The 16,976-nt window shown below is 35.2% G+C and overlaps 1 protein-coding gene and 3 pseudogenes across 3 annotated transcripts; 3 read left to right on the top strand and 1 right to left on the bottom strand.

Annotated features, from left to right (window-relative positions):
- Nucleotides 1–4,158: 4,158 nt before the first annotated feature.
- LOC147488568 (uncharacterized) lies at nucleotides 4,159–4,953 on the bottom strand. The gene has a single exon (XM_086574417.1). It carries the CDS (start codon nucleotides 4,951–4,953, stop codon nucleotides 4,159–4,161), a length of 795 nt encoding a protein of 264 aa, XP_086430543.1.
- Nucleotides 4,954–5,561: 608 nt separating this feature from the next.
- LOC147488567 (putative glycosyltransferase At5g03795) lies at nucleotides 5,562–6,793 on the top strand (annotated as a pseudogene). Its single transcript, XR_015202829.1, has 2 exons — nucleotides 5,562–5,978; nucleotides 6,240–6,793. The product of XR_015202829.1 is annotated as a putative glycosyltransferase At5g03795 (transcript).
- A 1,442-nt stretch (nucleotides 6,794–8,235) lies between these two features.
- LOC147488566 (large ribosomal subunit protein eL28y pseudogene) lies at nucleotides 8,236–8,736 on the top strand (annotated as a pseudogene).
- A 4,248-nt stretch (nucleotides 8,737–12,984) lies between these two features.
- Nucleotides 12,985–15,939, top strand: LOC147488565 (patellin-6-like; annotated as a pseudogene). The gene is made up of 5 exons (XR_015202828.1): nucleotides 12,985–13,060; nucleotides 14,454–14,706; nucleotides 14,778–14,902; nucleotides 15,241–15,385; nucleotides 15,628–15,939. The product of XR_015202828.1 is annotated as a patellin-6-like (transcript).
- The last annotated feature ends 1,037 nt before the right edge of the window (nucleotides 15,940–16,976 follow it).

Genomic DNA, 16,976 nt, shown 5'->3' with positions numbered 1-16,976 from the left:
AACAATTAGATGAAGATCGCCCTCCCTAAGCCGTAGTTGAAGATATGACTCTATCTTTGTCTCTTCGAGCGCTTCGTGAGATTGTGCATCAAGATAGCGCTAGAGGAACAGTACTCGCAAGAAGTTGGAATTGAAGCTAGACTTGAGTTGTTTGAGAGTTGTTCACTCGATGCTCTGAGAATTTTATTTGTAATTACTTGGAACAATTAATTATAAGTAGCTAACTACTAGGGGTGACATATATGTGCTGTAACAAAAACATATTGCACTAACAAACATTCAATATTTTAATGCTAAAAATACACTTAATTTAATTTTTATTGTAATCATAGTTTCATTCAAAACCTATAGATCAGAGATTTCTTTTATTTTATTTTTTATAGTCAACGGTAAAAACCAAATAAAACGAATCTGTGTTGAAAATTGTGTGAAATACTCTACGTACCTGGGTTTCATTAACAGCATGAGGTCGGATTTGCAAATCTAACATTCCTCGTTCAATATGTTCGAATGCCTGTTGTTGCCAAAAAAAAATAATAAAAAAAAAAATCAAGACATGATAGCATTGCATTACAGGAACATTCCCCACAAAAATAAATCACATGAACCTCATCTTCATTCTGAAATTTCTTATGCACCCTTCCCCCATGAATTCCTATGTTTGACTGCAAATGAGAAAAGTAGACATAGAAAATGTAAAATGAGTTTTTATGAGAGAGAGAGAGAGAAGTGAAAATGTATACTTTATTAAAAAGAAAAATTATTTAAAATATATATATACGGTGGAAAAGATTACGCGCACATACATTAGGTTCAGGTCGAAATTGTTCTCGCTGCTTGGTCGCAGAGGTCTCACATCCACCTGCAAGAAAAAAAATTCTCTGTGTTGAGGATGCGTCTAGGAAATTGTGTTTAATCACCAAAAAAAAAGGACTGGATACCTCAACTTGATCCACCCTTTGAACTCGAGCTTGTCCTCGCACTACAGCGCAATGAGTTAGTTGGTACATCCTATTGGTCTGCCATGATTTCTTTCAAAGCAAAAGAGTGTTTGCTAAACCACAAAAGCCTACATTCGAAATAGTATCAAAATAGTAAAAAATATAGATAAAATCCAAATCAGTAGATGGACAAAGCATCTTGAACAGACTAATGGAAAGTATATATTATCTAGAAACACTTCAAATTTAGATTGTAAGAAACGTTGTTATGCAGCGTTAAGCTTTTGAATAGATGCGTGTTACAAAAGATAATGCACTTACCACTGTTTAGCTCTGTAAAAATTTCACAGCACGCCGACCAAACACGTGTGTGAATTCACCTAATTGAGATCCATAGATTAGGGTGTTGGCATTTCTTCAAACGACATATACGCATGTATTCACATAAATTATGATTAGAAGTCATTAAACTAACACCCACATTTTGTATTATCTTTTTCTCCAAACAGGTTACTAATTAGCATTGATTGTTTCCCCGGATTATAAAACTGTTAACAAAAGTTCTAAGCCAAAACAACTTGGTAGGATTTGCAATCGAATGGTTCTTTAGGCAATATAGCAAACATGTACAGAATAAGAATAACGGAAGTTCAAGTCGCCTTTTAAAAAAAAAAAATCAAAGCAAATATGCATAGATTAAATTATCAGCTTTTAGTATTGTAAATATAGTAAACTACTAAGCAAGAATTCAAATATCTCGAAGCTTGAAGCCTTGATGTCGAAATTAGTTCATGTGGTGTGAAGTTGACCTTTTGAGTCGATACTGAGCTAGAATGTAGTTCTTATCAGCAGCACATCTATTGGTACCCGTCAAAACATTCAACCAAATTAACCTAACTTGAATGAATTCAAATACAAGCAATGATGAAATTAAAAGAAATTTGAAGTTACAGAGACACCGAAAGAGGGAGAGATAGAGTAAACCCATGAATCTTCTTGCCCTAGTTCTTCCACCAATTCTTTTTCCAACTCTTTCATCGCCTCTTGTTCTGCGACTTTCTCTACTCGAAGTATGGGCTCATATAACGACTGGTGGCTTTCCTTAGGTAGTATTCATGCCATATACAGGCCTAAGGCTGCAACTAACGACGTGCAATACAAGGTTGCAAAGCGAAGGAAAATACCAGATGAGGTCAAAGAGGTTAACTTCGCCACTCTGTCGTCCTTCATCCCTTGCTATTATATTGACAATGATAAGGAGGCGAGATCGCAGACCATCGTAAAAGAGGAAGAGAGCAGGTAATAGGTCTATGATTTCCTTTTCAACCACCCGAAATACTCAATTAGCTAACAATTCTTTTGGAACTAGATTAGGGATCAATGGATTGAAAGAAAACACAATCAAGGAGTTAATGAAAAAAAGTACTTCAGAATTGCTATTTATCAGAAGAAATCAACACCAGTAGCATTGCAAGAACAAAAAAAATACGCATTATAAATTGCAAGACAAACCAGTTAGGGACCGTGTCTTTACATCCACCTCCCTCTAAATTTAAACAAAATTAATAAAAGCATAAAGAGAGATGTTGTTAAGGATTAAGAAGAAGAAGATGGGACCATACCTTAAATCTCGATGGGATTGTTTCGGATTTTTTTTTCTTGTTTTGTTAGAGAATGGATTTGTATTTATTTGTTTTCTTTTTTCATCAAATTGAGATAGGAAGAGAGAGATTGGGAGGTTTTTCTTTTGGACTTTCTATTTTTTGGTTTATTTTCCTTCACAAACGTACGAACAATTGAACAATTGAATTGAACCTACGAACAATTGAAAAGGGCGTGGATTTGCCTTTTTTTTCTGCTGAAGGTGACGTGTCCACATTAGAGTAAAAAGGGGGCTGAGGTGGCTTCCTGGAGCATTCTCAACTACTCAGTATTAATGGTCTTTGATAGATATAGATTGGTTTTCTACAATAAGAACAGTTTTAGTCACTTACAAGATCGAAGCTACTACTTAACATTTTAATACAATGACCATATATGTCAAAGATACTACTTATGAAAGCTAGATATTTGCTAGCTCTTTGACACTTTAGCTGCCTTGAGTAGCAAGTGTTCCAGTGGGCATCTTCACTCGTTTAATCCTTTAAAGCAAAAATATGTGGTGGTTAACTTATTCGGGAGAATTGAGGCCAATGAGACTGTCTAGACCTAGAATCAGAAGTGAAAATGACAGAACCAACCCGTCCTCAGGCTAGTGACTTATAATAATTGCAGCCAACAACAGAACATTGTGGAGAAATTATTGTCCACCTAAGGTACGAAATCTAATTCCTAATTGTGTCCAAAGTAGTTTCCAAACGTGCCAGATCTAAATCCTAATACGCAGTTATATAATGAATACTTCTTCTTGTGGTCTCCTATACATGCCACTAGCACATGACGGCTTGAACCTCTTTCTCCCTTATGAATCAACCATAACCTGCATTGGCTGAAGTTAAGGAACCATCAGTATTTATGACTTTATGACATCTTTATACTCTTGTATTAAGCATGTAGTCCCAGGTTCTGCAAGCGCACTTTATTTCTAACTGATTGTTGCATCTCCTTAACAGTCTCTGTAGTCACTCAGTCACCACTTCAATATACTCGGCGCACAATATAATCTTTTTTGTTTGTTTGTTTGGTAAATACCTCCGCAACCTTGAAAAGAAATTTTTGGTAGTTGCTTGAGTCCTCTACAATTTATTCTGTGCCCATTCAGTATAATCAATGATGAGTTAATAAAAGGGAAAGATTTCGTTGTAATCTAATGGTTTCTTTGAAATATTGTAGTGAACTAGAAAAGGCACAAAAAGAAATTTAGTCAGACATTGAAACGAAGTTTGAGGTAGTTAAGCTTCCATCTGCGATTGTTTCATCAGCCTGAAATTATTAATTTGATCCCTCTGTTCTGTAAGTACAGATTCTTGATACAGGGTATCACTTCTTCTATATGACAAGGGAATTACTTCTCGCTGCGACAAATACCAGTAATGTGCGAGAACAGCCTACATTAGGAAAAAAAACACAAAGAACTCATACAAGTCTCAGTGTATTATTTGAAGCACATTAATGGTATAATTCTTGTAACAATTCAGAAGTAAAAACAATGAATAATAATTTTATGAGATACAATTACCTAGCTAAGGTACAATTACAAGAAGGCATCATATATATTTCAATCATATAGGGCCCTCTCACTCAGCGGGCAGTATTCAACACCAGATTCCCCAGTTTTTGAAGTCATCACCTCGTACTTTCCGGCAATAATTACATCATCACTAGGACTAAACGAGATTTTCCTTTTTAAGTGTGAGTATCCACAAACATCTGCTCTATGAACGTATGTGTTATCCATGAATCCAGAAACAGCAGTCACGACTCCATACTTATGCGTAACAAGTAGCAAGTTCTCGTATGGATATTTATCTGCTAGCTCACGAATAACCCGTGTATATCTAAGCATTGCATCCAAACTTGATTCTACCCTTGCTGATATTATTTGGTTTACGGGTTCCGCAGTATGATCCACTGTCCCAGCCGGGAACATAGCTTCAAGCTTTGGCAAATCAAAACTGATCACCTTTCTTAAAGCAGCAGTACCTAAATTTCTACTATTGAAGATCTCAGATAATCCAAGCTCGAAACAAACCTTCACCTTGGACGGATCATAGAAGTCAACATTATCCTTGATGGTACATAGTGCTGTAACAATCTCGGAAGCAGTCTCTACACAACGAATGAAAGGCGATACTATAACTCGGTCAATTTGTACTGATAAAAGATCTTTCTTCATTAATTTTCCTAAGTTGAATGCTCTAGACTTGCCCAACTTCAGCAGAGGTGGATCCCATGGCCTTTTTGCTGTTAAACGCCAACTTGGTTGTGCGGTGTCTAACCGATCACCGTGTCTCATCACAATTATATGTTGTTCACGTTCTTGAAGATCTTGTTGAAACGGGATATAATCCATGGTTTCTGAGTTGTTTGACACGTTCCGCTCCTGATTGTAGCGATGATATATTGCCTTTTTCATGGGTTGGATAGAATTCAAGAAAATAAAAGAGAGACTTGAAGGAGAAGAAGAAAATTGAGAAGGCTGGTAAATAACACGAGATAAATTTCACCTGCTAGAATTTTGCTAAGAAACCTAGTAGGTCAATATATATATATAAATAAAGATTCAGAAACGAAGGTGCTTTATTTAACGAGTTTCCTAATAGTGTTAGGAGTTTCTAATTCCAGCCCTACCCAGACGCCGTATTAGGATTAGCACCGACTTAATTTGTATGTCCCGTGACTTAATGTGCAAGACTCACGTTTTTTACAACATCAGGGGAATTAGGGCCCATATAGGGGTCTACACAAAAATAGAACTTTTTTCTTTTTTATGAAATTTAATGGTCCTGCTATTGACAGACCCTATTTTGTGTTGGGCAGATTCCGGCCCAATTTAGAGTCTGTATTTATGTTGGGCCAACCGAGAGTTTTGGACCGACTCCGTAACCAAACCGAACCAAAAAAACCCGAAATAGCCAGTTACCACCCTTCGTCGAATTCACCAAAAACCTAAATTAAATTCATCTCCTACTCTCCTTTAGCCACCATTTATTAAGTTCGCACCAATACAATCTATTTCTTCATTTACCACCCTTCAGTTCGCACCAATACAATCTTTTTTTCTTGCCTTTCTCTATTGCAAGGTTGCGGCATGACAAAAGAGTGAGTGTTGGAGGAATCCCAGATTTTGTTCGATCTTATGTCTTCAATATCAGCCAGAAATATCCTTATTGGAATCGAACTGGTGGAACAGACCATTTTTACCTTGCTTGTCATTCCATTGGAAGGTCAGCAATGGAGAAAGCAGAGGAGGTTAAGTTCAATGCAATTCAGGTTGTCTGTTCTTCAAGCTATTTCCTAGTGGGTACATCGCTCACCATCTTTGCCACAAATCTGGCCAAGACAAGGAGATCCTCCAAATGTTGCTTTGTCTAGAAGGTAAACCACTTCTTTCATGTGGTAGATTTTCTTTAACATTGACATCTACGCCTGAAGTTAATACTCCAACATCAACAAACTCATACGCTATTGAATTTTTGATGCTGTAATGAATAAGTGTGGTCAATTTATAAGTTGATGGTATTTCTTTTCTTTTTATAAGACCAAACAAGAGCGCTCTGATATGATCCAGTAACTTCTTTAGCTGATAAGTTCCTTTCTCATATGTACTTTTTTGCTGTTCTCTAAATGTGATTACAGAAAGAACCTAGCATTCTTTGCTGGAGCTATAAACTCACCAGTACGTAAGAAGCTTCTGGAAGTATGGAAGAACGACTCAAAGATATATGTCCATTTCGGTCGGCTGCCAACCCCCTACTCTGACGAGCTTCTTGGCTGCAAGTTTTTCCTCCATGTAAAAGGTTTTGAAGTCAACACAGCACGGATAGGGGATGCATTATATTAGGGTTGTGTCCCTGTAATCATCGCCAATCACTCTGATCTACCTTTCACAGATATACTCAATTGGAAGAGTTTCTCACTTATCGTTGCCACTTTGGATATACCACTACTGAAGAAAATCCTACATAGGGTAAGCTCGGAAGAGTACATAGTGTTACAAAGGAATGTATTGAAAGTGCGTAAACATTTTCAGTGGAACCTTTTTCCTGCAGATTATGATGCATTTTACATGGTAATGTATGAGTTGTGGCTTCGAAGAAATTCTCTGAGGTTCTCTTCGAGTGAGTTGCTCAATTTTGATCAGCACTATAAAACTTGTTTGAAATAAAGGGCAGATCTATCTTTGTATGAAAGTGTTGTTGGTCATTCCTCTCTCTTCTTCATTTTCTCCCATGTGTTCATTAAATGGTTCATCTTCGTGTTCTAAAAAGCTCGGGTCTTCCATTTTATTGTTTCGAAGTTCCTCCACTTAGATATAGTTTAGGGATTAGGGATTAGGAATGAGGGAGAAGAAAAAGAAAAAGGCTAAACATGTTGGCTCTAGGTTATTTGTATTTAGTTGGGGGGTGCCCAACACAAATTATGATTTTTTTTTTGTCAATGGAAAATTTGTAAAATAATATTTTTTTGGGGTCCGCAAATACAAAATGGGTTGTGCCCATAGCGAGTACCAATTTAATTTCAGTAGGATGAGAGAATGATGGGTTGGAATCAGAGATTTTAACGGAATGATGGACCATTGGACATTGCCCTTAAGCATTCTTTATCTCCGTGTTTGTCACATACCTGTGATTATGAACTAGAATTATTGTTCACATTATTTGCAGGGACCAGTAATAAAACAATAGATACTATGATGAAAACATCTACGGAAAATTACTTATGGATGGAACTTTCGAATTTCTATGACCAAAAACCAGGTGGTCAAACTTTTAGGATTAATCAAATGGTAATCTATAATTTTGTTACCAAAAACTAGACTAACTAGGGGGAGCCGGGTAAAACTAACTCAATGAGCGTAAAATTTTTTTTTCCAGAAATATCTTTCATTAAATCTTTATCATTTTTCAAATCTAAGATTCCGGAAAGTGATTCACTCAAATATTCTCACCTCTACGTCCATTCTCTTTTTTCTCTCTTAGCAATCCTCTTCTTCATTTCACCATTCTCATTTTCTCTTCTTTCATCTTATCAAACTAATAAGTACTCTAATTAAAGGTATTTCCTCCAATTAAAATGTTAGTTTAAAATTTCCAAATAAACTCCAAATTTTCTTTTTTGATTTTGAAGTTGTTGAACATGTTGTTTACTTATATTAATTATTGATGTAAAAATGAAGAGGAAGTGAATAGAGTATTCTAACTTCTTATTGAAAAATGAAGAGACTTAATGGCGGCAAAGACAGAGAAGAGAAGGGAGAGCCATGCACCATTTTAAATTTTAAAAAAAGGGTTTTTTAGACTTTGGTCCTAACAATAGTTGGTTTATTGTGGTTTGGTCCATAAAAACTTGAATATTAGGGTTTAGTCTTAGTTTTGGTTGTTGACTGTCAGTCAACTGGATTGATTGTGGTCAATCTTCTTATATTTTTGAAATGACAATAATACCCCTTGCATGCAACATCACGTGAATATATAAGTTAGAGTCCCTACTGTTATTTGACAAATTAGAGTTTAGTCATACTTGTCAACCATTAGAATTTCCTTCTAAGTGAGATTTGCAAAGGGTTTAGATAATACCCCTCGCGTGCAATATCACGTGAAAAAACCAGTCTCCCAAAATCAAAACCCTCAAAATGGCAATAAAAAAAATCAGCCTCCCAAAATCAAAATCGTCTCAGAAGGAAACAGTACCAGGAGCATTGATATGGGAGATAGTGAAAAAGAACAACTCATTTCTAGTAAAGGAGTTTGGAAATGGAAATCAAATGGTTTAGTTCAATAAAGAAGCCAACAATCTTTACAACCTCAACAGCTTCAAACACTCTGGGTTGGCTAATAAGAAGACAGTTGTGATTCAAAGAGGGGGAAAGATCTTACTGTTGAGCTAGCTACGACTAAGACTAAGAAACAAAATCAGCCTGGGAAGTTGAAGCATAAGTCTATTATGAATAAGGAGTTTTATCGCATGGCTAAGGCTGTTTCTAATCAGGTTGGAAAAAAACCATTACAGACCCGATTTGAAGAATGGTGCACTTGTTAGGCTGAGTGTTGTTTACAGGAGCCTCAAGGTCAGCAAATATGGTGCGAAGAAAAGGAAAGACAGGCAAAATGTTAGGATCCTGGGAAGAAATTAAAGTGAGATAAATTAGAGCTATTACTTGGAGTTTCATTTCTGAGAGACCTTATTAGTCTTTAGAGATTTTCTTTGAAACGTATGAGGACATGGTATTTCGGGTTTAACACCCCGGTTGCTTGTTTTGGTTCATAATACAGTTTGATTTTCCATTTTCTTTAGTGGATGTTATTATTAATTGCATTGGAATTTTGGTATAATATATCAATTACCACATGTGAAGTTCTTGTGATATTCTAAAAGAATGCATTTATTGATTCAAAAAAAAAAAAAAAAAAAAAAAAACCTATTCATTATTTGCAAATCTCACTTAGAAGGAAATTCTAATGGTTGACAAGTAGGACTAAACTCTAATTTGTCAAATAACATCAAATAACAATAGGGACCAAGTCCTAGAAGATGACCTTATTTCTTGTATCAAAGTCTAACTTATATATTCATGTGATGTTGCACGCGAGGGGTATTACTGTCATTTCAAATATACAAGCAGATTAACCACAGTCAACTAGTCAACAACCAAAACTAGGAATGAACCCTAATATTCAAGTTTTTATGGACCAAACCCTAATAAACCAACTATTGTTAAAACCAAAGTCTAAAAAGGGAACACAATTCTCCACGAACGTTTTTACCACTTTCACGGATTTTCAATGCATTGGACAAAACTACCATCAATTTAAAGAGTGTATGTTAGGGGTATTTATGTCCAATATACTGAAAATTCTTGGAAGTGGCAAAAACATCCGTGGAAAATTCAGTTCCCTCTAAAAAAAACCCTATAAAAAATGTAATATAACACTACATTGCGTTAGTATAACTGGACCCCTTAATTGGTTAGTCTGGTTTTTGGTAACAAAAATTATTGATTACCATTTAGCTGGTCCTAAAAGTTAGACCACCTTGTTTTTTATCATAGAAATTCAAAAGTTTAGCGCATAGGTAATTTTGTGAAAAAAAAAACTAAAAAATCCATTCAATATAGCAAATAGATCGAGTAGGAGTATGACAGTTTTGCTTAAACAAGAAATTGGTCCTAAGGCCCATTTTCGGGTGAAAATCACTATTAGAACCAGGGTTTTTTTAATCGCTCTCAAGGACAATTTTCGGGTGAAAATAACCTGAAAACCCAATTTTCAAGTGAAAATAGCTTGTAAGGACAAATAGCCCGAATATGAAATAAATATTTTCTAATTTTACCCTTTTTGTCATTTAGGTATGAACCATGATTGTTCATATATTATGTTGTTGTATGAACAATAATTGTTCATACTCAAGTAGGTGAGCATACTTCATACATTATGTTGATATATGAACAATGATTGTTCATAGCTCATGTTGAGATATAAACAATGATTGTTCATACCTGATTGTTTATACTCCAATATGTGTTCTTACTTATCATACATTATGTTGAGGTATGAACTTAATTATAATTGTTCATAACTCATGTTAATATATGAATAGTAATTGTTCATATCCCAAATAGGTATATGAACAATGATTGTTCATTGATAAGCACCCAAAACTGTATTATAAAAACCTATAGAGACATAACATTTCGGTCAATTTTGTGCTTAATAATCATGAAATAATCGCATCTTCGTGCTTTTTGCAGGTTGAATGGAGCAACTAATGTAAAAATTATGATAAAGCCAGCATTTAAGCACGGAATAGGGAGTATGCACATGCTTTCCGATTAAGCCCATGTGAAGCCCAACAAATCCGGACTAAAGCCCAAAGACTCAAATAGTACAGAATCCAATCAGAAATGGGATTACGTGCACAGAAGTGTCAAACTTCCGAAGCTCATATCTCTTGAACCAAGACTCCGAATGCGATGAGTGAGCTGCTCCGACGATCAGTGCGACGAACTCTACGCATAGGCGTAAAGTTGTAAAAATGCCAAAAGACCGGACTGCCACTGGACACTGCACGTGGACCCACTAGGCGGGCCCATAAGATTTGATGAGTCATCATGCAAGTAAAGACAAAGGTGCAAATAATTGGTGCAAATTTGACACCTTGCATAAAGTTAATGAGTTGGTTGGATTTAGGTGATGATTATCTAAAAAAATGAAATATGTCAAATGGGGGTTAGTTGTGGATAAGTGAAAAATAAATGAGAGGAGAGTGTTTCACGTGGGAGAAGAGAAAAATGCTCTCTTATGTAAAGGGGGGCTGATTTTGGGAGTTGGCTAGCTTTTACTTCCTTGACTTTTACTTTTCATTTACTTTCATGTCTTTACTTTTAGTTTTTAGTTTTTAGTTTTAAGAAAAAAAACTTGTAACTTGTTAATGGCGGACTACACCTTCTAGTTCTTGAATAAAAACTTCTGTTTTCCTTAGGTAATTAGTTGGCTTTGTATTTATTTCTTCTTTCTATCTCTTTTTACTTATCTTACTTGTAGTTTTAATCAAATCCTAGGATCATGAGCTAAAACTCTCCCAAGGGGAGGGTTAATGATGCTCATGTGAGGATCAGACTACAAATTTAGGATTCCAAAATCACTACTTAAAAGACTTAGGTTCTATTTTTCATCATGTCCCAAAAAATGAGAGATTGACAAATATCGATCAAACTTGTTATAAAGTAGAACTAGAGTTGGAATGATATTTTTCGAGATGAAATATCATTTCAATTCCACATGCTAGCATGATATGTTTAGAGATAAGTATATTATGTTAGGGATTTGAGATGGTAGTGACTTGTTTCTAAAAGACTTGTAGCTAGGCCTTGCATGAGTAGGATTAATACTTCCCTCTCTTTCATTTAACTATAAAACAAACTTACAAATTTTAGATAACTTGTGTAAAAAAAAATCTATCTATCAAATCCTTCTCACTTAGTTCTCCAAGGTGTAGATTTCAGTTGTGATCATTTAGATTCTTGTCTTAGAAGTTGGAACGAAATCCCTACTCGAACTAGATTGACATTCTAAAAGAAAAACAGTGAGTAAGGAATTATTGAGTTTTAGCACGTAGTAAGTAAATTTCTAAAAAAACACTGAAAAGTGCTAAGATCATTCATACTCCAATTAATAGGTGTTCCTACGGACCATACATTATGTTGAGGTATGAACAGTAATTGTTCATACCCCAAATATGTATGAACAATGTATGTTTATATGAACAGTGATTGTTCGTAACTCAAGTTAAGATATGAACAACAATTGTTCATACTCCAATAGGTGTGAACAATGATTGTTCATATCCTAAATATGTATGAACAATGATTGTTCATACTATATACACTGAGTCGTTCGGTTGGGCCGAGCCGTTTATTATTCCATGTTAAGGGTATACTTGACCTTTCATCTACCCAAGCCATTTTTAATTTTGTGTCAAGGATATACTTAACCTTTCATCTACCCAGTCCTTGTCAGTGATTAAAAAAAAAATTGGTTGGTGAGAGTTACTTTTTTCCCCTAATCTGTCCTAAACACTCCCTATTGCTTAAACAACCTTTCTCAATTAACGTTGTTTCTATTTGCAATAGGAGCAGGACAACTTGCAACTTCTAATTCCTGTCCTGATTCAAACACTTGTACTCGTCATTAAAACGTAACTTGCTTAGGAAGCTACAATGCCAATTGTGGACTTGCATGCTTTCTAGTTTTCCTTAACAACAAGTATGGTCTTTGTTACCACAAGCTTAATCATAAGTAATATGAGTACTCTACTATTATTTCAGTATCTCTACCCCCAATTTAAGAACAAAAATCTTTTAGAATGAAATTGGGAAGACAATATATATTAGAAACATCAGATTTACATTGAGGGTCATGTTTTCCTCTGGAAGAAACGAATGCCTGATTTGCTACTTTTTGTAGTAACCTCAAAGTCTCCTGAAATGTAGTCATCATGTGAGTATCCACAATGTTCTACTTCATGAGCAAAGGTGTTCTCCATGAAAGCAGAAACTGAAACCATAACTCCTTCGCCATGCGTAACAAGTAGCAGGATTTCAGATGGATATGATACTTTTCTGTAATTGCACTAATAACCATTGCATATCTAGCTCTTACGTCCAATACTGACTCTTCCCACTGTGGCATATTACTGTATACTGGTTCCACTATCCCAACAGGAAACATAGTTACAAGCTGTGAGATACTAAATATGAAGTCCCCTGCTTTAGGAGCCAACTCAGGTTTTACCACTTTCCTATCTAGGATCTCACATAGTCCATACTTGATCGAAACCTTGACCTTGGAAGGATCAATGCAGGTAGCTAGTGTTATCTTCGGTCATGTACATCAGATCATCGTCTTTGGTGCAGAGAGCTGAAATGACCTCTGAAGCAGTCTACACACAACGAAGGAAAGGTGATATGATTACTTGATGGATAGGTACTTGCCTACTGGGAGTTCTGTAAGATTCAAGAAGAGAATAGATAAAGATCACTAAGTTTTTCTTATTCCATTAATGGTGGTTTACCTATTCACACTTTCTCTCTCTGTTTACATGCGAGAAATAGAAAAAGTAAAGTGTGTGAATGTGAATGTGGTCACTTTTTCTTTTGCTTCCACTCCTTTTATAGTTGCTCCACATGTGTCCATCCTTGGTCACTCTGATTTTTTTTTTTTATTATTGTTCATCAAATACTGTTCATAGACACTGTGCATCGACACTGTACACCCCAATATTGTTCCTTGATACTGTGCATCCTCGATACTATTCATCAAGATTGTTCATAAATACTATTCATCCGATACTGTGCATCGAGACTGTTCATTCGAGATGGGAATTTTTGTAAGTGAATTTTTGAAATTTGAGATGGCATTTTTGTAAATAATTTTTCCAAATCCGAGATAACATTTTTCGAAATTTGAGATGGCAATTTTCGAAATTCGAGATGACAATTTTATTTTTTGATATTGACCTGGTATCGATATAATTCTACAAACATCAGGATTTTTTTATATTGACCTGGTATCGAGACAATGGGCTACAAATACCAGGATTTTTTTTATATTGACCTGAATATCGATAAAATTATATGGATACCAGGATTTGAATTGAAATTGAAAATTTTGAATTTGAAGTAAAATTTTGATATAAGGAATTTTTGAATCCGAAATAGGATTTGAAATTTTTGAATGCGAAATAGGATTTGATTTTGATAAAAAAAAAATTGAATCCAAAATAGGATTTTGACATTTAAAATTTTTGAATTTGAAATAAGATTTGATAAACAAAAAATTTTATAAAAGAAAATTTTGAGCTCTTCATCCCATCTCCAATTGATCGATTTATATTATCATCAAAAAGTCGCCTCCAAGCGATAATTTTATATCGGTATTTTAGAATATCCTTCTTCACCTTAAATCATCAATGAAATACTGGCCCGAAGTGATTAGCCTATCTAATATCGATAATACAATTTTTGTCCCCAAGTGATTTTTCTATATCAGCTCAGTTCCAAGCACTTAAATGATATTGGCTCAATCAGCCCAGTTCCAAGCACTTAAACGATATCGACTCAAAGTGTTGACCCCAAGTGTTTAGTGGATACTGGCTACAAGTTAACTAATGCATTTTGTCCTCAAATGATCACCTCTAAATCGGTAAGCCAGCACATGTAATCTATTCATTCTATTGTACCTCCAAGCATAGTACAAAATATCACGATATATATTGAGAAATTAGATATGGATACAGAAATATCGCGGTATTCAATTGGATAAATACTAGTGTAACTATCGACTATATTTATAGATATATCGCGATATTTCGATGATATTGCAATAGAGAAAGTCGAAAGAATTTTTGGCGATGAATTGAAGGCTTAAGAAATTTCTTAGACAAAGAGTTAAAATTCTTGAAAAAGGGATCAATCTTTTGGATTTCAAGCCTGGTGGAGTGAACTCAATTACTGATCTCAAATATATGCCCAAGAAAGAACTGAAAGTTGCTTCTAGCCATTTTGTCTTTGTTTCAAGATAATTATCCTGAAATGGTTGCTAGAAAGGTAAGTGCTGCTTTTTGAGATTGAATCTGCTTAGAATCTCAGTGTTTCTAATATGAGTTTCGGTGATGCAGGTTTTTATTAATGTTCCATGGTACTTTACTATGTTGTATTCCATGTTTAGTCCTTTCCTTACTCAAAGAACTAAGAGCAAGTTTGTGATATCTAAGGAAGGGAATGCTACTGAGACCCTTTACAAGTAAGTTAATCATCGCCAGAAATGTTAAAACAAATTTGTAGCTTCTACCATGTTGTATTGTTTAAAAAAAAAAACAGAAGAAAATTTTGAATGGTCTTGGTAGTTTGGTCATTGGTGGTAGGGTTGCTATTTCTTTAACTTGAAATCTTCTTTGTCCACTTCCTTTTCAGATAGACCCATTTTTTTGAATTTGAAAGATCTTCCTATTAATGAATTTACATTACTTAATTATTATGTGCAAACCTGGTTAGGATTTTAAATATTGTTGCTCTAGCTTAATTTTGCTACTCCTTTTAGTTTATGTAATTGATCTAAATTTATCAATTACTGGTGATTAGGTTTATAAAACCTGAGAATGTGCCAATCCAGTATGATGGACTTGGTCGACCAAACGAACTAGAGGACGGTCGGCCCTAAACCAAAGATCCGAAGTTTAATGTCAGAGGAGGAGAGAAAGTGAACCTTGAAATTGATGGAATTGAGGTATTCATGTGTTAAAAATGTTAATTTGAGTTCTAAGTTGAGTACATTAAGGTTAAATTCAGACATAAGAGCACCTAAGGCACCTTAGGCTTGGGCCAAATGGGTGCCTCGTGTCTCCTAGGCTTATCCCTATCACCTGAACCTTTTACTTCATAGTTTTCGGTTGATTCTAATTTGAAAACTGAGCTGGGTTAAGTTAACTGACCACCTTTGATTGTTTTGAATTGTTACATTGTTCTTAGTGTGGTGCAACAATAACTTGGGATATAGTGGTGGGAGGATGGGAAGTGGAATATAGTGCTGAATTCATACCAATTATGGAGGGAAGCTACACTATTGCCATAGAAAAGCCAAAAAGGATTGCTACACTGGAATAACCAATTCACAATTCTTTCACACCTAGAGAAGCTGGTAAGATGGTTCTCTTAATCGATAATACAAGTTCTCGGAGAAAGAAGGTTGCTGCTTATAGATACTTTGTGCGCAAATCGGTGTACTATACACAATTAGTCTTAAATAAATTCCCCATTTCGTGTTTCGCAATGGCTGAATAGATAAATGCTCAGATGTAAAACTTGGTATTAAGTGAATCACATGACAACTGTCTTATGATGTAATTAGCTAAATTTGTTAATCCATGATGTGGATCCTTAATTTGCTCTATCATATTTGTTTTACTAGCATTTTTCTTGGTGTGGATACCTTGTTTCTAAGGTGGTGTCTATTGTGTGAACTATATGGGTTGCCATTAGGTAGTTGGTACTTGATGTCGGATGGTGAGATGGGGATGCATGAAAAGTTAGTCTCGAAGAGTTTATCTTTGATACGTAACTTTAAGTTTAGTGTGGATCGTATTAAAACAGTTTTCCTACAGTGACATTTGAAACTTCATATCAAAGTGGAATCTTGGTCTTTTTGATTGAATCCAATTCTGGATGATAGTTTAGTGAGTCATCTATCCAACGCAGTAAGCCTCGTTCAATTTGGATGTGGGTGGAAAAAGATATGCACTCCCAAATACTGTGCGTCAGAAAATTTTGCTAGTCAGAAAAATAGTTTCTGCACAATGTTAGACCTCAGTTTTGATATGGCTAGAAGGAGAGATAGGTTTTTGGTAAAACATGAAAAAGTAAGACCCGTGAGTCTACTTTCTAACCCAATTGGCCTCAATGCATTCCGAGGCCTGTGGAAATAGATATGGCACCGTGAAGTTGGGTTGACAGAAAAACAGTACATCAGAAATCAGTTTTTGCGCACTGTGTTCGAGCCATGTTTTCGCTTATTTAGAATGAGATCGAATTTTTTTGTGAAACATAAAGAAGCAAGTTCTATGTGTTAGAATTTTAATGCAAAAAACCTCAATGTTTTTGGATATCTATGGAAAAAGTTGTGCTATCCCAAAGATTGCCCGTCAGAATTTTTGTTTGCTAAAAATTTGGATTGTTACCAAGTTCGCGCTATAATTACTTCTAGTTAGGATGAGATTGGGACATCCGGTTGTACATGAAAAAGTAAGTGTATATATTCTAGTTTTCAAATAATCAAGTGAGGTGTCATTTGGATGACTATAGGAAAAGTTATTGTATTGGTA

The sequence above is a fragment of the Coptis chinensis genome, chromosome 7, assembly GCF_015680905.1.
Source record: "Coptis chinensis isolate HL-2020 chromosome 7, ASM1568090v1, whole genome shotgun sequence".
Lineage (NCBI taxonomy): Eukaryota > Viridiplantae > Streptophyta > Magnoliopsida > Ranunculales > Ranunculaceae > Coptis > Coptis chinensis.
This window is presented reverse-complemented; position numbering and strand designations above follow the sequence as displayed.

Coding starts and splice junctions, on each gene's coding strand:
- LOC147488568 (XM_086574417.1), bottom strand. CDS start 4,953: ATGGATTATATCCCGTTTCAACAAGATCTTCAAGAACGTGAACAACAT.